This window comes from Dichotomopilus funicola (genome assembly GCF_033296635.1).
Source record: "Dichotomopilus funicola strain CBS 141.50 unplaced genomic scaffold C8A04scaffold_6, whole genome shotgun sequence".
In the NCBI taxonomy this organism is placed as follows: domain Eukaryota; kingdom Fungi; phylum Ascomycota; class Sordariomycetes; order Sordariales; family Chaetomiaceae; genus Dichotomopilus; species Dichotomopilus funicola.
The window spans coordinates 47,848-69,726 of record NW_026944027.1 but is presented as its reverse complement, the minus strand read 5'-3'; the positions used below and the strand labels follow the sequence as shown (position 1 = coordinate 69,726).

Sequence of the window (21,879 nt, the reverse complement as noted above, 5' to 3'; positions counted from 1 at the left end):
CTTGCTGGCTTACTGGCTCTCCCTGTATCGTCTTTTCTGGTGGATTCGTGGTCGTTACCTTGTCTTGCCAAGGTTATCAGGTCAGTGACCCAAGCGCCGGCCAGGTCGAGCTGTGGTGAACCAGACCGAGTCAGCAAGACAAGTCAATCAACCATCCGACCAGTCAGTCCGCCGTCAGCCAAGCCTTCATCGTAGCATTGAGAAGAAAGGTTTACGGGCGGTCACCGCAGCCGCTGGCAAGTGGATACGTCGAGGTGGATAGGAAGCCCGCTTGATGGTTTGGTAAATATCCGTCAAGGACGGATATGGGCTGACTTGTCTCATCAGTCGCCGGCAGGCTGGACATGGATGGACGATGGCGGTCTGTATTGTATGCAGCATCGTGAATCCCAGCAGTTGGCCTGACTAGGGGATCCAGTGACACTGCGACCTTCTGGGCTGCCCGCCCGTCAGTCCGATAGCCTGGGCTGCTCTGCTGTTCGCGCGCGCCTGTTTGCTGCGGGGACACCAAGCCAGTTGCCCCTCCTTTCTCCAACAAAGACGTTGCGTTTTTGTTTTCGTTTTTTTGGAGAAAGGGAGCAAGCAGTCAGAAAAAAGAAGAAGGCCCCCACTCGGTTTGAGACCCCGAACGTCGATTTACACGCTTCGGACCGCAGGGCCTGAATGGAACCCTCGGACTTTTCGCTGGAGGAGTAGACGCCTTTCGGAAGTTTCCCTCTTTTCCACTTACACGCATGTACACCTACTTTCTTTATCGCCGACCGCCCCTTCGCTGGGGACCACAGGGGAGCGAGCGGTTAAGAATGTTCCCGGCGAGCCGTTGCTCCTATGATAGAGCGGGCGGTAAAAGTATGTGCATACTTCGTACATACTATGTACACTGTATACGATGGGAAAATGATGTCGTGGTGAAGGGGTGGGCGAGAACGACGATGGAAGAGAGGAAAAAGGGGGGAAGAAAGACGCAGGACCCGGATCGTGGGCCCGGGCTTGATCAATAATCTGTGGTGAAGATATCGTGTCCTCTCTTGTGTGTCACCCTTCGGAGTATTCCGTCGACGATGTGTGCGGCCCGGTCTTGGGGTGCGGAGTGGGAGAGGATGCTGCTTTCCGTCTTCCCCCCCAGACTTTCTCCCACTCTGTCACCTCTCTCCCCTCTCTCTATGTCCTGGGAGCTTACGTGTAGGGAGAGACCCCAGGCCGGATGACGGGAGGCCCGGCAAGAGCACCCGTTATCAGATCTTGGCTCTGATCAACCTGCAAGCCACGATGAGCAGGAGCATGGTTTCCTGCCGCTGTCTCATGTGAAGAAGTCTGGGGAAAATGTTGGAGAACATGCGTGTGGGGCGGCGAGGAAACTTCCATCGCAGCCACACAACCACAGGAGCAGGAGGCCGACATGGGCGATCACTGCCAGGTCTCAACGGATCAGTGTGGCGATTGTTCCGACGTCCAGTCCGGAACGCTGGGCGATTTGGCCGAGAGAAGAGGGCACTAGACCTCCTTGCATATGCAGCGAGGTGGTATGCGATACGACGACATCGGGATCAGTCCCTGACTGGCACTGCACAGAGTCCGTGCCTTGGTTGCTCATCCGGACTTGGAAGCCAAGAAAAAACGGAAACAGGAACAGGAACAGGACTGTCGGCGGACGGCAGGCAGGCAAACGGGATGGGGACGGCGGGAAACGTAGCGTCGGATGCGGCTGCGGCGACATCTTGTCCTGTGCAGGATCACATGTCCCACGATGGAGGAGCTGACACGCTGGCTCTATCGTGCAGGGGACGGGCGAGACTGTTCTGATAATCTATACCGTCCTGCGACAACATCTCGCTGTTGAGCGGGGGCGGCCGGAATTGCCAGATGAAAATGAAGGGAAAACGGGTTGTTGAATGAACATAATGAACAGGATGAACGGTGGAGACCCGAAGACCCAGCAGAGAGTTTGGAACCGTTGAATCCCCCTTCATGCGCCGCGCTTATAAATGTATGCCAAATCCTCATGGCCAGACATGGAATGGGTGGAATGGGTGGAATAGGTGTTTCGGATCGCCTCAAGGGGGGGTGTATACGTGTATTGTGGGACTTGCTTTGCTTGTTGGTCTTCGATATCTGAGAGAGGGCGGCCTACCCTAGTGTACACGACACAGTAACAAAGCAGAGTGAGAGACAAGACACTTGGCTCTGTCGATCACATACTGCGGTTGCTGGGAGTGTGGATGGCGGAAAATTGGTAAAAACCTGAAGCTTGAAGTTTTCAGAAGAATTCTCGTGTGGGCGGCCTTCTCGATGTTACCCTGCCCGCCTGCCCCTCTCCCGCTTGGAAGGAAGTTGGAGCCGGAGGCAAGGAAGGGTTGCGAGCCTTGAAACAATCCTCGATTTTTAGGGTAATGGAGACTCATGGAGTCATGGCAAATTTGCCCACGCCTTGCGAGCAACTGTGTGCCGGCAGCGGGCAGCCATGACGTTCGTTATTGGGGGGTGTGATGGCTTGAATCTCGGGATGGCCGTGGCGAACGGCCGATGCTTGGGCTTCCCAGCCACGACCGGCCGGCCGGCTTCGCGGCGCTGACATCCCGTCCTCCCGTCGTTCAAGGAAGCCCGTGGGCGAGGAGGCTAACTCGAGGAACACCCCCGACCCCAGTCAAACCTCCAGTCAAGCCTCTCAATTTCCTTGCGACACACACCACCAAGGCGCTGATCAATGCGATGGCGCACTCAGCCGCGCACCGCACTACACCTCCAAGAGGGCTGCAGTTCGCCCAGTTGAGGGGCGAGCCAAGTGCTAAGTGTCAGATGACAGGAGGAGGAGCAAAATGGGGCGGGGAAGGCGAGGAGCCGAAGAGTACTGTGAGATGTCCCAGCATCGGGCAGCGACGGGTCGAGATAGGTTTGGCGGAGATGGCTGCGTTATGGCATATGAAGACGAGATGGCCTGGATTTGAGGCAGGCTAAATTAACGCTGACACTGGAATCAGGGACGGCCGGGTCGAGAAGCTCGCAGCGAACATTTGCACCCCGGGCTTTGGTCATTCATCGGGAGTGGGCTGGGGGCACGATGGCGCTGGCGTCTCCGAGGATTACTTTGTCGTTCCATGTTCATCAGTCCCGGGATTCCTTCCATCTTGACGCCCCCATAGCCTGTCTCCTGGATCCTGCTCTAGCGTGCTGCGCTGGAAGTTCTTGATGGGCTTCGAGAAGCATGGAATGGCAGGCACATGCTTGTCCATCACGTCTGTGCGCATGCTGCTGGCGGTCAAAAGAGGCAGCGAAGATCAAGGGCCAGGATGTTCCCGTTGAACAGACAATTTCATTCGTCGTGGAAGCGGTTGGTGGCTGATGAACCCGTGGAAGGTTTTGGCTGGTCGAAGGTGTTCGGACGCTCATTCGATCTTGGATTTTGCCTGTGGGGAAAACTGGGATGCGCATGCCGAAGCTCGCAAGGTCTAAGCCGTTTTAGGGATAGCTGCCCATTCTTGTGCTTGTCACAGGTGTCGGCGAAAGCCTCCTCACCCGCGCTCCCTCTGACGCTGTGGCAGGGGTTGAAGCTGCTGCAAGCCCACCTCACAGGGCGACGATGTTGCTTTGCGTTGCGAATTCGGCCGAGGAAGCCACCGCTGCAAGCCGCCCACCACACCATCACGACCGCACCTCTTGGCCCGAGCTTTGAGGGGGAGGCGCGTCACGAAGCCCAAGAAGCCAACGGGCGGACGATCTGGCGGACGTGAGTACAGAGGAATTAACTTACACCGCCAAGCCGAAAATAGTACAGGCCTGGTTCTGCGCGAGTTGACGACGACGAGGTACGGATAGTGGGCTGATTTACTGTCGGAGTATGGAGGGGGCTGGAGCTGATTGATCAATGCTTTTCTCCGGCGAGTCGACCTGTCCACACAAGATCCCACGGCTGCAACCTTAACTCTAGACCAGGAATAACTAGTCACAGTCATCTGTGCTCAGTTGTTGAGCCGGGTGGCCGAACAATAACTCACGCAACAATGGGGATCGGCACTCTTAGCTTACCTCAGTTGTTCCTGGACACGTCCCAGGTTCGGTTCGTTTTGCCGCGATTCCAGCGAATCCTGCGGTTGTGATTGGGTCAATTGATTGTGGGGAAGAAACTCAAAACTCTGACTGAGAGGCCAACAAGTTCTCATTCGCAAACACCACCCACCAGGTGCTTGTCTGTACGTTCTGAAGGCGGCTAGGATCTTGGGACGAACCACGCTCCCACTCCACTCAGCAACAACTTTGCCTTCTGCTCGCCGGGCACACCGTCTTGGCACCTCCTTGAGCGGCGGTGTAAGGGGTGGATGAAGGGGAGCCCGGGTACGGAGGACTTCACACAAACACCGTCCACGAAAGCCCGGACACGGAGAGAGAAGACTGCGAGGCTGATGCGGGCGGGAGATGAGCACGGAGCACGTGGAGACTCTCGTGCACGGGCGCCACACCGTTTCATGGAACATCTGGAGGTGAAAGCCGTCGAACCGAAGCCACACGCCAGGTGTGTAAGCCACTAGCAAGCCACTCGCGCCTGCTCTGCCGAGCTCGAAATTGTGGCTCTGCCGAGACGTCGCGCCTGCGGATATGGACTTCAACGTTGACCTTCCTAGCTCCCTGGCGTGTCCGGGTACCACGCCTAACGTTCAATTCTTACCATTCAGCTCAATGCTTTTTTCCTACTCTCACGACACCTCCTTCGGCGTCGACGGGCTGGCTCAGACCATCCGCCAGGTTCACCAACCCTGAAATCCGCAAAGCTGGGACTTCCAGAAGGCGAAAAGCACAAGCCATGTCTCACTTCCACTGCCTTTTCGGCGACGCCTTGCCAGGTTGCCAGGATTGTTCTTCCCTGCGAACCGGCTCGAGCGAGGCAAGTGTGGGGTCGGCTAACGTTAGCTGTCACGCTTGTCAGTGTTGTCGCTTTCTGTCTGTCATGTCCGTGTCACCGACCCCTTCGATTCCCGCTGCGTGGCCACGGCACAGCCGGGAAGACAGCGAAAATGTCACTCTCCATCTTGTGCAGGGCCAGGGGGAAGTGGGCAGCAAGCTGTGCGACGGTGGGCGCAGGATCGTTTTTCAAACGCCGAGAACGGGACTGCGGGACTGCTGACGGACCCTGGTCCCGCAAACGAACAAAGCAAAAAAAAGACAACACCAAGGAGACCTCGAACCCCAAAACGTCAACGTCGTTGATGGGCAGTCGCTCGATTTGGCTGAGGTCCTCACAAAGGGACCTGCGGCCAACACCAAGACTGCGTCACAAAATCACGCGGCCGCACCGAAATGACAGGACGCAAGACGGCACAAAGCGAGCTTTCCGTCCCGCTGTCCTTCGGCCGAGGACGGGACCCAGTTTTCGATTCGCCCTCTCAGATTTTAACTTTTTTTTCTCCTACCGCAGCGTTCGAGGCCCGGCTCACATTTTTCGCGCTTCCCCTGATCGCGGGCCCGCCAGCATGACGGAACAGCCGGACCAAAAGGACACCCCGTGAGCGGGCGACGAACCCTTGGTGGGTGCGTGTTGTCGTGCAGTGATGCTGTCCCGCTTTGCGGAATTCGGGCGCTGGAGACGGTGGAGAGGCGGCTCGGCCAGCGCCCAGAACTCCACAAGATCCACGAGGAACCGCAAAACACAAGGTCAGGCGAACTTTGGACGATGGAAACCCCCGGTTCGGGGAGTTGCGCGCGCAGTCATGTGCCTCAACGAGAGCTGAACTCGCCACTCTGCCATCTATTTTTCTCGTGATTCTTCTCGATCTGAAGCCCCCGACCCCGCAGCGCGAGGGGCAACACGACAAGCGAACGAGGCCAGAACCCTCACTTCCCTGCCTCAACTTCAATCGTTTTGAACATCCTCTGGTACCGTCGCGTGAGAGGCCTCTCGGAAAAGGAATTGATAGGTGACCACATCGGGAACGTCGCATGCGCTGTTCCAAGTTGAGATTGACTGCGCTGTATGAGTCGAGCCATGATGAGAGAGAACAAGAACTCACTCGCAAAATCAACGTGTCCACGCCCCCCAGTATAGTGTAGTCTACAACTGCGGCTCGCGTCCGCAACCTCCAACAATGGGGGCAAGGCAGTGTGAGCGGATGTACCTGGATCATATCGTCTTTCTCACCACCCTTTCGGCGCGCCACATCCGTTTCCGTCTCCCGCTACAGTACGATGTATGCACCCCAGCTCGTCCAAACCTGCCAAAATCTGGAGAGAAGCGCCCAAGCTGTCCGGTTCGCGAAACAGTCGAGCTGGAGTGCTGGAGAAGCTCAGGCCCCACACCACCACAACCCCGGACTCAGACCCCTGTCTGTCCGGATCGAAGGGGGGCCAACGGGCAGATCCCTGGGGCGCTGGCCGTTGAAGAGAGCCGGACACCAATGAGATGGCGACGACGCAGTGGATTCTCCACAAACTTGCCGGCGCCCAAGGGGGGAGAAAGCAGCGTTCCTGGGGCCGACGGTCCCCCTCTCCAGCCAACTCTCCAACGCGGGCACTCTCTCCACTGTTCTCCAATTCCTTCGCGACGAGGCTACTCCGTACCTGGGGGTGTCTTCCCACAAGACGGCGCAGAACTCCTAACACAGAAAAAGCGGCGCGATGGGTTGCGTGTGTGTGGAATCGACCCTTTCATCTCGCTTTTACCAACAACTTGCGGCAGTCCTCTTCCTCGATCCCACGGCTTTCAAGGAGCTGTGGGGGACCCCGACTCCAACTGGGCTCCCCCTAGCATGGCTCCGTCAACGAACAACAGCATTTTTGCACGGCCTTTTGCACCTTTTGCACCAGGAAAGTGGCGGGGACCTTTCGCCAACGCTTCCCATGTCTCCAGCGGCTTCGGCAGCCGATACCCCAGTGTAACATCATCAGGATCTTCGGCAAGTTACTTCGATGGCTTTCCGCAGTACAACCAAGCACAGCGTTCTGCTGTTCACAGCAGCCCCACGTGTGGCCTGGGTGCGGCATCCCTGGCTGACGTGCAGCATGGGAGGGGAAATAGCGAGCGAGGTCTCTTCTCGGGCGTTCTCTGGCTCGTCTGGTATTGCTGGGGAAAATGCCTCCCTCGCCCACCATCCCCCATGCACCCCGGCCACGGCGCTGAAACGCCACCGACCCGAGGGCGACCGCTGGCTGGTTGATGAGGTCAGGGCCTGATGCTTCCCCAGACAATGTGCAGAGTGGGTGTGGGTGAGTGGGCAGAGATGGTTTTGGTCTTTTTTTTTTCCTCTTGTCTATTTTTTCTCCGCCTTCTCCGCGTTCAGGTTTAGTTACTTGCCTCCCTCCATCTCCATCGGGATGGCGGGTGAGCGTGACCTGTACTGTGCCTGATATTAATATGTCGAGCCAGGTACAGCGCAGTCCTTGACAGTACCTGCGGGTATGTCAGGCCTGATTGGTGGTGCCCGCCATTGCTGTTCCCGAACCAGCAGCCTTACCCCCTGTCCATCAAGCCTCTCTTATTTTTCTGGTGTCGGCTCGCCGGTTCGTGAAAGACGGTTCTCGCGCGGCATTAACCAACCGCGTCAGCCACTTGGGTAACGAGGGCGCTGAACATTGCCTTGTACGCGCACACTCTAAATTCGACCTTACTGGCAAAGCTATACTGGGGGCCCCATACCAGCGCAAATTGCGTTGGCAATGGGACCGCTGTTCCAGTGTCCACATCGTCCAAGCGCCCGCGTCTCGCCTGCTGCAACGGTACGAAGGTACCCTAATGAGTACTTCGTCGTGCAGTGTACCCTCGAGGAGGGGGTGGAAACTTGAAAAGAGGGACGACGACGCAGAACAAGGGGGGGGGGTACAAAGAGAGCGGAGAGCCGGACCAGGGAACACAAGCCGGGGTAGGTACCTTTTCCCCACCCCATGGCGGCCTGGCTAACCGACCATCTTTTCCCATCTCGCTCTCCCCACACTTTTCTGGGGAGCCCCAACCCCAACTCGCAGCTGCATCCGGCAATGTAGATATATAAGTCTGCATCTGCTCCCCACGGTCTCGCCTCGCAGCCGCCATTGCCAATGTCTATCTTTATCACCACTGTGGCTGTCGTCAAGAGGTTGAATACCACATCTTCGGCATTGCCTTTCATGTACAACAAGGCTGTGTAAAACCATATCCATCTCATCACTACCTTCTTCGACCCGGCGTCACGTCTCGGGCCGGTCCCAAGCAACTTTTGACCAGAGATACCCCTTTGATACTTCTACTACCTCGATCTTCAACCTCAGACCTCTCTTCATCCATCATCACAATGGCACCAACCATCCCGGTGCCCACTCAGGGCGGGATGTTCCACACTTTTCAAGGAGTCACTCCTCGCAAGGCATCGGCAGATTCGCAAGACAACACCAAGACCAGCGGCGCAGGCACAGCCAAGAGGATAACCACACCACACGCCTGTGCCGAGTGCAAGAGGCGCAAGATGTAAGTTGGCGGAGCTCATGCAAGCCATCAATGATACAAACATACACAGAGAGAAAGCAGAAGCCCTAACAAGCGTAACCTTACCAGTCGGTGCGATGGTCAACAACCATGCGGCCAATGCCTCTCCAGCAGGGCGCCCAAGAGGTGCTTCTATGACAAGCACCGTCAACGGGTGATCCCCTCTCGCAAGACCCTCGAAGCCCTCTCCCAGTCCCTCGAAGAATGCCGCTCCATCCTGAAGCGGTTGTATCCCAACCAGGAAGTGCAGGCCCTCCTGCCCTTGTCGAGGCAAGAACTCCTCAACCTTCTAGATCGCCCCATGCTCGACACCTCAGTGGGCGGTCTGCCATCACCACCCATCAACACCTCACCCATCTCGGACCTTGGCTCGCCCATGATGCCCAAGTCGGAGAACATCCTGGAGCAGCTACCCTCACGGGATACCGAATGGGATGAGGAGCGCAGGGGACGGGACCCCATCCCAGCAGAGGCCGACGACATCAACGCCCTCTCCCTCTCGGTCGACCGCCAGGCCTCCTACCTTGGCGCCTCATCCATCAAGGCTGCCCTGATGGCCATGCTCAAGGTGCAACCCAGCCTGCGCAACACTCTCGCTGCACCCCTCAGCAACGTTGACATGTCCCACAACTTCCCCACAACTCGCCAAAAGTCATCGTCGTCCTCCTCTTCCTCAGCGCCCAAGGACACCCAACGGATCCCTTGGTCGTGGAAGGGCCAGACCCTGATCGACGCCTACTTCAAGCGCATCCACTCCTTTGCGCCCATGCTCGACGAGAGCAGCTTCCGGGCCGACTATCTCGAGGGCCAGCGGACTGATGCGCCGTGGCTTGCGCTCCTCAATATGGTCTTCGCTATGGGCAGCATCGCGGCCATGAAGTCAGATGACTACAACCACATCAACTACTACAACCGTGCTATGGAGCACCTGCCCATGGATGCCTTGGGCAGCAGCCACCTAGAGATCGTCCAGGCGCTCGCTCTCGTCGGCGGCTTCTACCTACACTACATCAACCGCCCCAACATGGCCAACGCTGTCCTCGGCGCCGCTATCCGCATGGCCAGCGCGCTCGGCCTGCACCGCGAATCCCTCGCACAGTCCAGCAGCGACATCGTCGCGGCCGAGACCCGCCGGCGCACTTGGTGGTCGCTGTTCTGCCTGGACACCTGCGCGACCACTACCACCGGCCGCCCGTCGTTTGGTCGCTGGGGCCCGGCCATCAACATCCGCCCGCCCGAGTTCGGCGTCAACGCTAGCCGCGACTCGTCCCAGCAGTCGGGTGGTATCCTGCCACTGATTGAGAACATCAAGTTCTGCAAGATCTCAACACAGATCCAAGACATGCTCGCTATCACGCCCCTTCTCCGCACCGAAGACCGCTGCAGCTTGGATGCGCAGCTGGTCAACTGGTACACTTCCCTGCCCTGGCTGCTCCGCACCACCGACCCATGCGCTGAGCCCCTCTACATGGCGCGCTGCATCATGAAGTGGCGCTACCAGAACCTGCGCATGCTCCTGCACCGCCCCGTACTTCTCTCCCTCGCCTCGTCGGGCTTGAACCCACACACGCAGGCCTGCGACGCCGACCTGGCCGCCATCGAGACGTGCCGCGACCTCGCCGCGCAAACCATTGACGACATTGCGCGCGAGTGGGCGCGGAACCAGATGAGCGGCTGGAACGCGGTCTGGTACCTGTACCAGGCCGCCATGGTGCCGCTGGTCAGCGTGTTCTGGCAGTGGGGCTCCCCCCGCGTGCCCGAGTGGCTCAAGCAGATCGAGGCCGTCCTCGACCTCCTCGAGGTCATGGAGGAGTGGTCGCTCGCTGCCCGCCGCTCGCGCGAGGTCGTCTGGCGCATGTACGAGGCCGCTCGCCAGCTCGTCGAGCAGCAGCGCGCCGGCGCCGCCGCTAGCCCGACCATCCAGGTCCTCACCGGCGCGGGCGCGGCCGGTGGTGCTGCCGACGGTATGCTCATGGCCTCTCCCGGCGCCGCGGACGCCGCTGGCATGCACATGAGCCCCATCGGCCTCGAGCCCGTCGACGGGCTCGGCATGATGGGTCTGCTCGACCAAGGCGGTCTCTGGGGTGACCTCGACGGGATGTACTGGGGGGCCCAGCCCACGAGCACCCCATCCCCGACGAGCCACCCGCATGGGCACGGCCACTCGCACTCGCACCCGCACGTCACGCTGGGCAGCCCAGTCGACGAGTCGGCGGCCATGGCTGCAGCGGAGTTTGCGGCGGCCGCGGCGGCCGGGTACCACCACCAGGGAGGGCCGGGCTCCGTCACTTCTGCAGAAGGGGGGATGGTGCATGCTGTTGACTACGGCGGTCTGATGGCGCACCATGCTCATCCGCACCACCATCATGCACCGGCGCAGGCGGGCATGGAATTTGCCTACTAGGCTGACACCCTTTATCGGAAGGGCATTCTTGTGTTGGATATGATGTGTTACTTTTTACCCCTTTTGTTCTTCACTTCTATTTTCCCAATTTGGTTTCTTCGGGAGGGCCCTTTTTTTTCTTCTTTTCTCCAATCATCTCTTCTCTCCTCCTATTTTCCCGATGCAATCTGCACGGTCTGCGTCGGATGACTACCACCCTCAAGGGGGAACTTTTCCGGGCCGGGAAATTCAACAAAGTATGATTTGTGTGTGGGTGGGCAGATGGGGGCGATTTCTTTTTTTGGGCGTGTGTGTGGGTGTGTGGGACGCACCATAAATTGTTCATGAATGACGGATGCGATGTGATGAGAATGGGAAATGTGTTTCCTTCTGTTTGGGTGGGCTGGCTTTTCATGGATGGGTGGACGGATGATGGATATACCAAGGAAACGAGTTTTGGGACTTTTTCTGTGTGTGTTACGATGAATACCATGTCACGGAGAGACGTATGTTTGCTCGCTGCTGAAATGATGGATGGGACATGGGAAGGTTGGAAAAATCTTGGGTACCTTGGGGGGCAACGCATAGGCTGGACGGTCGGTAGGCGGTTGGGTTGGGCTCGGCTGGGCGGTGCAGTGCCTGTTTACCCTCTTCTTGCTTATACTTTATTCTTGGACACAGAATTTACAAATCTATCTTCCATGCCTCAACTACTTTACTTTCACAATCTGAATTACCTTAGTCTGGTCCTTGATATGCTTCTTCCTATCCTTAATTCCAAAAGTCATGGAGTGAAGTTGGATAAGTGGTAAGTGGCTCCCGGCTCTTCGGGCTCTTTGGGCTGGATATCCGAAATGAGCAACAACGCTCGCTCTGTCATGAGGACTTTGATCAAGGAGGACTACACTACACGACATTGACACTCTGGCTTGATCGCTTTCCGTCGGGCTTGAGGTCTATCTGTTACTAGAGGTGACCATTCTCCCCGCATTCTGATCTGTGGGAGGGTGGGTTATGTGCATATGTTCTTCCTGCCACCTTTGGTTTTTTCCAGAAAAAAAAAAGAACACAAAGTATGGCTGGCGGGATGGCCGAGAGGTTACAAGGTTCCCCGGATGTTTCCCGGATGCTTCAAAACTTCCCCAGGTTGATGACGACAGCCAATTGGGATGTGCCGGCACGGGTTGTCGTCCCTTGCCGTGAGACTGAGTAATTGAGGTTCCACGTTGCATAGCAGAGAGGGTGATGACTTGTTCTCCGACCTGCTCTCGTTGTCCACTGGGTGGACGATGCGGTGTGTGTGTGTGTGCCCCTGGGAAATGGCCCTTCTCCAGATCACCCGGTTCAGTGGTAGGGTCGTCTTGAGCGAGTGCAGCAGATTTGATGCAACAAGCTTGTGGAAAGACGGGAACGACCGCCAGAGTTGCCGGTGGAGCGGAAGGTTACATCGCGTGCTTCTAGAAAAGTCTCGAGTGGGCCTGCTGCTTGAGCCGTCGATGGCACGCTGGATGTCAGGGCCGACGCCCCAGAACGCCAAGTGTTGCTTGGACCTTGGGCTTTCCCTCTCCCGGCTGTGATCTGCATTCGCAGACCCGCACGATGCTTCTTTGGATGTTCTTTCAGTTTTTTGGCTGAGGCAGGTTGGGGTGAAGATCAACATCGATTCTGGGGTCCGGGTTGTTGGCGAGAGACAAGTCTCACTTCAGCTCTGCCGAACGCGAATGCGATGCAAAGTTCTCGAGCATGCCTTTCTTTCTCCATGGGGAAGAAGACGGAAGTGTGGGGTGGGAGTCAGAAAAAGTCATGAGGCGTTCGGCAAACGCCGGCATCACTTATTATTTGCAGGTTACACGACACAACGATGATGGGCGGGGCAAAAAAACCGTTGATTGCCAAGGACCACAACCCACGGCTCGCCCCTGGCGCTTCCGTCTCGATGCGAGTGACCATCGGCGAGACGCCGGACAACCACATCAAATGCCCTTGAGTGCTCGCCGTGAAAAAGGAGATTGAAGGGCGTGCGGTTGGCTGGCGAGCCAGGCATTGCAGGCGCCGCAAAGGACAAGAAAACAGAAACGGCTTCCCAAAGCGGAGTCATCGTGTAAAACGGCGCGATACGATTGGCTGGCAGAATACGCTGAAGCTGCGCGTCTCCGCTGTTTTGGCAATCTGGATCTGCGGGCCGTCGCGCGAATTGTGTTTGAGGTACCTCCCGGACAAGGGGCTCGAGGCGGTCAGTTGCACCGAAACTGCGAAGTACCCAAGTACTCTCTGGGCGTCTCGAGGTGGGGAAACTTTTCAAAAATTGGAGATGGGGATGCGGGGTACTGATGCACCCCAGTTCTGGTGAGACCTGGGGGAGGAAATTGAAGATGCGGGGAAGACCACTGGGCTGTGAAGGCCGATGGCAATCAATTGCCTTTTCCGGTCGGCGTGATCAAAAGAACATTCTTTCGAGGGTGTCGATGCCTTCTCTCGCAACGTCGATGTGCGTCAATCAACAGCGGTATCCAATCTGCTTCTTGGGACGTGGTTTTGCGAGCGAGAGATGGGATCAAGAATGCGGGGTTAGATGAAGTGAGCCAAAATCACCCTGGCCCCCTTCCCAACCCCCGACTATTGTGGCTTGACATTCGGCGGTACTGGATGCCGGAAATCACTCCACCCAGGTCCATCCGCGGCATCTTTGTCGACCATTGCCGGTGGAAAATGGGGCCTGTTTTTCGTTGGCGACCGATCGGATTGTCGTGAAGGATGCGAGTGAATCGCTGCCTTGTCTCTGATATGTTGGCCTGACGGCTGAGTGCGAGGGAGGCCGCCGAAACGCTCACTGGGGTGTCTACCCGCTCCGGAAGGAGAAGAGAGAGGCACCATGCCGAGAAACCCGGAAGCCGCCCTTTCGGAGCCCGGGTTTTGGGTGGGGTCTGAGACGGCGAAAGTCGGGGTTGAGAGACGGTCGCATTTGTGTAACCGCCCCGAGCCCGAGATCTACGCCAAGACCGGGGCCTCTTTCTTCTTCCCGTCCGAACCAGTGCTTCATGAGCGACGCCAGCAACGAAGTTTGGTTCCTCAAGGACCTTTTTTCCTGTTGAATGCCAGGTGTTCTCTTGTCTTCTTGGCGGTTTGACCCAGGCTCGATTTGGCACACACGCCGGCGGTTGTGGCGCCCGGGTGGGCACGGAGTGACCCAAAATTGCTGTTTCCTCTATCAATGGTGCCCTTTAGTCATGTATCCATGACAAGATGATGGGATCCTACTAAGAGTTGTTAGTGATACTATGCGCGGATTATATTAGCTGAATTGGTCATGTGAGGTAAGTTGCGTTGCTCCGTGGGTCTCAAGGGTTTAGTTCCCGGGGTGGCTAACAGTATATTCAACTGTTAGTTAAAAATGTGTACACCGAGGTAGTTGACAGTCGGTTCGGTCCATGTGGATATATGCTGAATGGTGCGTTCAACAGCGCGGTTGTTGAAATATACACTCAAGCATGTCACCGGTGTAGCGGATGTAGGTACGTGTTTAACGGTGTAGTCGGCATGCTCGGCTTAGGTAGTCATCCCTCATATGGATTCAATGGTACGTTCACAACACGGTTGGAGCAGCCTAGGGCGACCCAGGAAGGGAAATTGAGGCTGAGGACCCCATATCATAAGGGGGGCTACACGTGTAGTCTGTTTGAAAAGGGCCTCATAAACGGAGTTAGGGTATCTAGGATGATAAGACAACACTCATTTCCAGGAATCTGTCGAAGGAGATACGGGCGGGTGTATCGCTAGTACGGCTCTGAATATACATGGAACCGAGAATAGCACATATGTATTGACATACCATTAAGTAGCGAAACCAAGTAAGTCTAGTTCTTTGACTAAATGTTAGCAGGATACATACACACCCATACACACAGACGTTAACATACACACATATATATAGACCCAAAAGCACCGTTGTGGTTAGCATTGGTATGTGTTGAAGGGCGTAGTCGGAAGGCAGTATATGTGTTACAGTACTATGTGTAGTACTAACCCACGTGGCCATGGTCAACATTCACCACGATGGTATCAAGAGGAGCGTGTAGGACGAAGCACTGATGGATGACCCGAGAAACGACCTTTAGTAATATAATCAAGAAATCAGACGCCTTTCCCCAAACCGTGGTAGCAGGAGAAGGCAGGCTATGAGCTATCTGAGGCAGGGCCCTGAGAGCCCAGGTCCAGGGAAGGACAACCAAGGCATGGACACCCCTAATTAGGTTTACAACACCGAGCAGGGATGCCGAGTGTTGTCCCCTTATGAACAGGAGTGCCTCGTAACGATAGGTATATAATCTACAGTACACGTTTATCAAACTCTGTCATACCATAGTTGACAGTGGTTGGCTGGAAATGTACCCGGTGATGAGTTAGAATAGGTGCCCCCATTTCAGCCAACCTTACTAGTCTAATATTTTCTGTAACAGAGCGAGAAAAGAGTTGTGTATGTATATGGTCCAAGTAAATATCATTGACCCAAATTGAAACGTTTCAATTTGCGGTTTTTTTTTGGTCATACGGCAGGGCCCAGCCTTGACCACGACGGGGCCAACCTTCACCGCCCAGGCCCCGTAAAGTGGAGCATAGGGTGCATTGCTTTCCTCCCTGTCTTTGGGGAGAGAGGAAGACATCAGAATCTACGACCACCCACTCTATTAGCTGGCGCCTTAGGTCCTCGTGTTTCTTATGTCACCTGTCTTGACGAATCTCGCCAAGGTTAACACAACATCGTGAGAAGCACCATCAGTAATACTGCAACAGTTTTGGGAGAGAAAATACAGGTTGGAAGAAGCTGAAGCATCTGTTGCGGCCAAAGGTGTGTAGAGTTTGGGTTGTGTAAGTCCCGAAAAGGCTAGCGTGCCAAGCTGAATTGACGTTTCGAAGGGCAGGCAGCTTGCTGTGTTTTGGTTTTTTGCCCCTTCGTCGCTTATCGGTGGTCAATTTTTGGCCTTCCGCCTTGATGCAAAACATCCGAACTTGAGCGTGATATTTTGCTATGATTAATCAACAATGGTTGGGCATAAAATAAAAACATTTCTCGGGCCGAGATGTCCGGGGAATCGGTAAAACTTGATTTCTCTGCTGCCTCATCGGTGGACGACCCACATGTCTTAGATAACGTCAACTACCAAGTCAGACATTACGGAGCGGCTCGGAAAGGTTTTGTCGTTTCAACTGCCGTTTGTTGTTGTCCATTTGAGTTCCCCGTGGCGTAGCCTGCTCAAATGGTTACAAGGCGAAGGACTGCAGGGCTGGCATTTGCGATGTTTGCTACCAGGGTGTATTCGTGACCTGCTCTGGTGTTCTTCAATACGGTGGGTTCAGACTGGTCGTGCGGAGAACTGCTGACTGTGAGTTTGTAAAGTGTGGAATATTTGAGGGGAGTAGGAAACTTATGTTACAATGAGTATCTGGTTCTTCATTCGCATCTTTTGTGACGTATCGGCCCCAAGGATACACAGCCTTGGAGGTGGCTCGGGTGGGTTCCGCCTGCTGTCTGCTGGGGTTGCTTCCTTCCACTTTGAGGCTTCAACATAGGCAGGTACCTAGGTACATGGTACATACATAGGTACCTAAGGAAAGTATCTCAGGATTCTCAGGATTTCAGCCCGGCTGCAGCACTATAAAGACACGCCGTTGGATACACCGTTGAATACGACATCGAACACGCTGTGTCTGGACTGTATGACAATTTCATAGAAAGGAAAACAAAACGAATCTCGATGGATGAAAAGAATTGAACATGCGCAACAGGCCACTGGAGTTGTGGGATCGATGTGTGGCCGGCGATGCAGAAGCGAGCCTGTGGCGCTGCGCTGGCAAAGAAAAAGCAATTGCCGATCCTTCATCATTGAGCAAACGGGCCAATCATGACAAGGCGTCAGCCGAATTGGGAATCAGCCCAAGATCCAAAACGGTGTACTTTGGCGAGTGCGAATGCGGTTGGCTTACACTACCTACTTCGTACATAGTGCATCCTTCCGAGTCCTTGTGTTCGCTTGACGGTGGTGTTTGATGCTTTCCCCTTATACCCACGAGGGATGGGAATCTCTCCCTTGCGATGGTCCGCTTCCCCGCAGCGTGTTCTAAGTTATGTCCGATAATCGACGCTGACATGCAGTTCGAGAGCTGCCAAGTGTCAAGAGCCTTCTCTTTGAGGGTTGTTAGCCGAGTGCGAAGGTGCGAGAGTGCGAGGCAGTCGGGTGATCTACAAAACTTCGTCCTCATCCGCCGCCCATTGCGTCAGTCCCTTGGGATCTGACCAGCAAGCCATAGATCAAGCAGTCGCTTCCCACGTGTCGGTAGCCGGCTTAGCTGTGACAAGTTATTGTGATAAAGGGCAATCGGAGGAAAACATTTATATGCCCAACTGGCCACTGCCCAGCCGCGGTGGTCGTTCTCTGTTGGACAACCCGTATCTTCTTCTTGGGGTATTGGACCCGAGCGACGGCAGCTCCCCGGGCTATTGTTCTTACAATACCTCTTGTAACACCTCACGGGTGCTGTAGCCGTTGTCTACAACTTCATATCACCACCATGGCCACCACAAACCACCCCCCAAGTCCCGAGAACCCGGGCAACGTCAGCCCCAATGCGGAACCATATGTCCCTGAGCGCACCCCCGCGAGCGTCTCGACCGAAAAGCCACCATCCGGCAACCTTGCAGCCACCAGCGAGAAGACCTTTGTCCCCGAACCGCTCCCAACCATTCGTCTGGTTCCCCTCATCCTTGGGTAAGATTCAGAGACCCCCGTGCGCCCCGCCCTCCTCCTCGGTGCCATTCAACTTAACTTACATGCCCCGCTGCAGTGTCTGCCTTGGTCTGTTCCTTTCTATGCTCGACTCCTCCATCGTCGCAACGTCTCTCTTCACTATCGCTGCTGAGTTCGGGAGAGATGGCATCGACGTCAGCGGCATCAACTGGGTGGCGCTCGCCTACACACTGTCCTACTTGGGCTGTGCGGTGTTGTTCGCACGCGTGTCCGACGTGATCGGTCGCCGAGCGACGTTTGCGGCCGCGTATGCCGTGTTTATTGCGTTCTCGGTGGGCTGTGGGTTTGCGACGAATTTAGAGGAGCTGATTGCGCTGAGGGCGTTGCAGGGGATGGGAGGGTCTGGTGAGTGCCTTCACATAATGATGCGCACTGGCGATTTTCCGCCGACGAAGGGCTGATTTGATTATAGGGTTGTACAGCGTGGCCATGGTTATCTTGACTGAGGCGACGCCAGAGCGGGCGAAGCAGCATATCGCCGGCGTGATTGGATTTGTCGTGACAATATCTGGTGTGTTGGGCCCTGTTCTGGGCGGTATCCTGACCGAATTCACGAGTTGGAGATGGGTGTTTTGGATTAAGTATGTGCCTCCCTATCTTGCGTGAGATTCGTGCGTAGTAGATAGCTGGACGTGGACTAACGGAAACGACAGCGGCCCCGTCGGCGTCTTCTCACTCATCGTTTTTATCCTTTCTTGGCCCGACGATAAGTACCTGCCGTCGTTGGAGCGCCGGGCCTGGAAGGACTTGGACTTTGTTAGCGCTTTTCTTTTGTAAGTGCTTCCTCCAAACTATTGCCCGTCGAGCCCTGAGGCATGGTCTAACAAAGAACAATCTCTAGAATCGCCGCCACCGTTCTCATCGTCTTTCCCTTCCAAAATACTGCCCAATCACCCGACTGGGTTTCTCCCGTCTTTCTCGCGCCCTTACTAGCTGGACTCCTAGCCCTCGTCCTCCTCTTCGGCTGGCAGCACCTGTTCCTCGCTTACTGGCGCCGGCGTATCCAAAAGAACAGCCATAAAACCGACCCCAGCAAACCCCTTCACGAACCCGCCCTAGCTCTGCCCCCCGTCTTGCTCCGGAACCGCGTCTACGTCGCGACGGTTCTGCACATCATGTTGACGGGCTTCCCCTTCCTCCTATGCATCTATGTCTTCCCGACGCGGTTCCAGGTAGTGTACGGCCGGTCGGCGCTGCAAGCGGGTCTGATGCTGCTCCCGATGCTGGTGTCGTCGGCGTGTGGGACGATACTGGCCGGGGCCATCAACGGGCGGAAAGGGAAACCGGAGCGGATGTTTGAGACCATGCTTCTGGCCTGCGCCTTCATGCTGCTGGGTTGTGGGCTAGAGATTACGGCGGGTTATGGGTCGGATATTGAGCCAAAGGTACTGGGCTTTTTGGTGTTTGTTGGGCTGGGGTTCGGACTATCGGCCTCATCGTCGACGATGATGGGCACCGTGGAAGTGCCCGTTTGGGAGCATGGTGAGTTTCCCCTCTTTCGTCCCCCGGCCGCCCCATTCTTCACTTCTTGCTACTTGCAGCCGCCTAACTCTCTCTCTTCTAGCCACCGCTCAAGGTATCATCGCGCAAGTCCGCATTTTCGGTGGAAGCATCGGCATTGCTGCGTCGTCCGCCATCCTCGCTGTCAAACTGCGTTCCGATCTCGCAGGAACCGCCGCCGAGTCCCTCGGCTCCGGCACCGTGGCCAGGCTGGCGGCTGACACGAACTCGCTGCCTGCCGAGCAGTGGGATGCCATCCGGCGCGTCTACACGGATGCTCTGCGTGAAAACATGATTGTTTGTTGTGCCGTGCTCGTGGTCGGAATGCTGGTTACGTTGGGTGTGTATCGTCGCAACCGGGTGTCGATGGTAGAGATGATGCACCAGCGGTATCGTGAAGAGGCGGAGAGGAGGAAGGGGGGTGGTTCGGTGGCAACCGAGGCGGGCGGCGATGGGCAGCGGGAAAAGCGGGAAGAGGAAACATAGACCGGGAGTTTCGGAAGGAAGTCATTAATAGAGGAAAGGCTAGATCATAGACTACATCGGAGGCGGCGTTGTCGAATTAGAAGGTATATTTTGTATCTGTAGGCCATGATGGTAAGATTTTTTGAACGGTTTATTTGTCATATGAGTAGGTGAAGGAGACCAGATAAAAACTTACTTCCTACTTTCTAGTGTGGTGCAATGAGAAATCTTCGATATTTCTATAACGTTAATGTAGGTAGGTATGTGATAATAAGCTCTCGGTGCAAGATGAGGACGGATATTCTTGTCCCTCTTGTTGGCCTTCATAACTCCGCTACAATCTTGGGCCAGTTTATTCCCATTTTTCCATTCTCCCAGCCTAGCGGCCTCCACCCACCCCCAACACCGAGGCCATTCAGAGAGCCGTATTCCTGTCCTGGCTCGATAGGTGCCTGGTTTTCCATTGCGGATGGCCCGGGTCCCGGGTTCGAGGGTAATCAGTGCGGGGTAGCAGCGGCTGAAGCCCGGCACACGGTGGGTTGAAATGGACCCGGCGTGCGGGGGTGTTTTCCGGGCCCGGCCGGGGCATTGAACGGTATGAGGAATGGTCTTTTAGATAACAGACAGAGGCAAATGGTCATGGAATAGAAAACGAGGAGAACGAGGAAAGTGGACCTCTCCCAAGAATGGCGTCAGTGCCGATTTCCGCAGGGCTTCAGGAACTTGCAGCCATTTAATTCACGTCTTTCAGTTTTAGTACAGAACCAGCCTTTCCGCTCCGTTGTCGGGGAGTATTTAAGGGTTTAAAACCAACAGAGGATCCATTGACTTGCCATGTTCTTCGCAAGGTCCGCTGCTACAACGTCAGCCACAACAACTGCCACAACAACTGCCAAAATCACAACCTTCGCCCGCCTTCTCGTCCGCCCCAACAAGCTTCCTTTTCGTTTCGCTTTGGCATCGCCATTAACAACCCGTGCCATGTCAGCCGCAGCCATGACCAAGCGCCTCGAAGGCAAGACCGTGGTCATAACCGGCGCGTCGTCCGGAATCGGGCGAAGCTGTGCTTTTGAGTTTGCGCGCACCGCGCCCAAGAACCTCAAGCTCGTGCTCACTGCCCGCCGCGTGGACCGGTTGCGCGAGATTGCCACCCAGATCCGCGAGGAAGTAGGTGAAGGCGTGCAGGTGCTGCCTGTTGAGTTGGATGTATCAGACCCCGAGGCTGTGAAGGGCTTTGTGGGGAAGCTACCTGAGGAGTTTAAGGCGGTAGATGTGCTAGTTAACAATGCGTGAGTCGGCCTCAGATCTAGGAGTTGAGAGCATCGGGTGATTGGGTACACCGTAGAAAACGAGGACTAACTGCTGGTTCTAGGGGCCTCGTCAAAGGAAGTATGGAAATAACCCTGTGGTTTTCCGCGGGAACAGGACGATGATACTAACTACGCCTTCGCTTTTACTCAGTGGCCCGCGCACCTGAGATTGCGGAAGACGACATCAACGTCATGTTCAAGACTAATGTGACCGGTCTGATCAATATGACGCAAGCTGTGTTGCCCATCTTCAAGACCCGCCCTGAAGGCGGCGCGGGAGATATTATCAACGTCGGTAGCATCGCCGGCCGCGAGCCATACGCCGGCGGCAGCATCTACTGCGCCACTAAAGCCGCCGTGCGCTCCTTCAGCGATGCCCTACGCAAGGAACTAATTGATACCCGTATTCGTGTTATGGAGGTTGACCCGGGCCAGGTCGAGACGGTGGGTTGCTTCATTTTCTACCGACGCGTCGGAGCGAGCACAAAGCGGAAGCTGACATGATATGAAATGGACAGGAATTCTCCGTCGTCCGCTTCTACGGAGACAAGTCCAAGGCTGATGCAGTCTATGCGTAAGTGGCCTAGGGAAAAATTCACCTTGTATGAGATCGTTTCGCTCACACCGAATCCCAGCGGCTGCGACCCTCTTACCCCTGACGACATTGCAGAGGTGGTTGTCTTTGTTGCAGGACGGCGGCAGAACGTGGTCGTTGCCGACACACTTATCTTCCCGAGCCACCAGGTAGGTTTCGATAACCATTCCTCCCTTTTTCTCATGCATTTATTTATAAGAGTAAACACGGTCATGTTGACGTCCTCCTCTAGGCTGGTGCTGGGGCGCTGCATCGCAAGACATAATTAGGGGTGAAATAATACGCCAAGAAGGTGATGCAACAAGAGATGAAGACAACGTGTAATAGAACATATAGACGGTCTCAGAATCATGCATCACTGGAAACTTGTTACGGTTTGA

General features: G+C 55.7%; 3 protein-coding genes across 3 annotated transcripts; 2 read left to right on the top strand and 1 right to left on the bottom strand.

The window, feature by feature from the left end:
- Positions 1-1,420: 1,420 nt before the first annotated feature.
- On the bottom strand, positions 1,421-1,717 carry C8A04DRAFT_25286 (uncharacterized protein; the record flags this gene model as incomplete). Its single annotated transcript, XM_062779501.1, has 1 exon — positions 1,421-1,717. One exon carries the CDS (start codon positions 1,715-1,717, stop codon positions 1,421-1,423), a length of 297 nt encoding a protein of 98 aa, XP_062640089.1.
- A 6,535-nt stretch (positions 1,718-8,252) lies between these two features.
- Positions 8,253-10,847, top strand: C8A04DRAFT_34621 (fungal-specific transcription factor-like protein; the record flags this gene model as incomplete). The annotated part of the gene is made up of 2 exons (XM_062782896.1): positions 8,253-8,425; positions 8,555-10,847. The coding sequence occupies 2 exons, from the start codon at positions 8,253-8,255 to the stop codon at positions 10,845-10,847; spliced, it is 2,466 nt and encodes an 821-aa protein (XP_062640088.1).
- Positions 10,848-17,393: 6,546 nt separating this feature from the next.
- Positions 17,394-21,764, top strand: C8A04DRAFT_34620 (uncharacterized protein; the record flags this gene model as incomplete). Its single annotated transcript, XM_062782895.1, has 12 exons — positions 17,394-17,590; positions 17,667-17,974; positions 18,042-18,210; positions 18,283-18,402; positions 18,806-18,855; positions 19,194-19,550; positions 20,463-20,883; positions 20,967-20,983; positions 21,056-21,348; positions 21,423-21,478; positions 21,540-21,648; positions 21,732-21,764. The coding sequence occupies 12 exons, from the start codon at positions 17,394-17,396 to the stop codon at positions 21,762-21,764; spliced, it is 2,130 nt and encodes a 709-aa protein (XP_062640087.1).
- Positions 21,765-21,879: the final 115 nt, after the last annotated feature.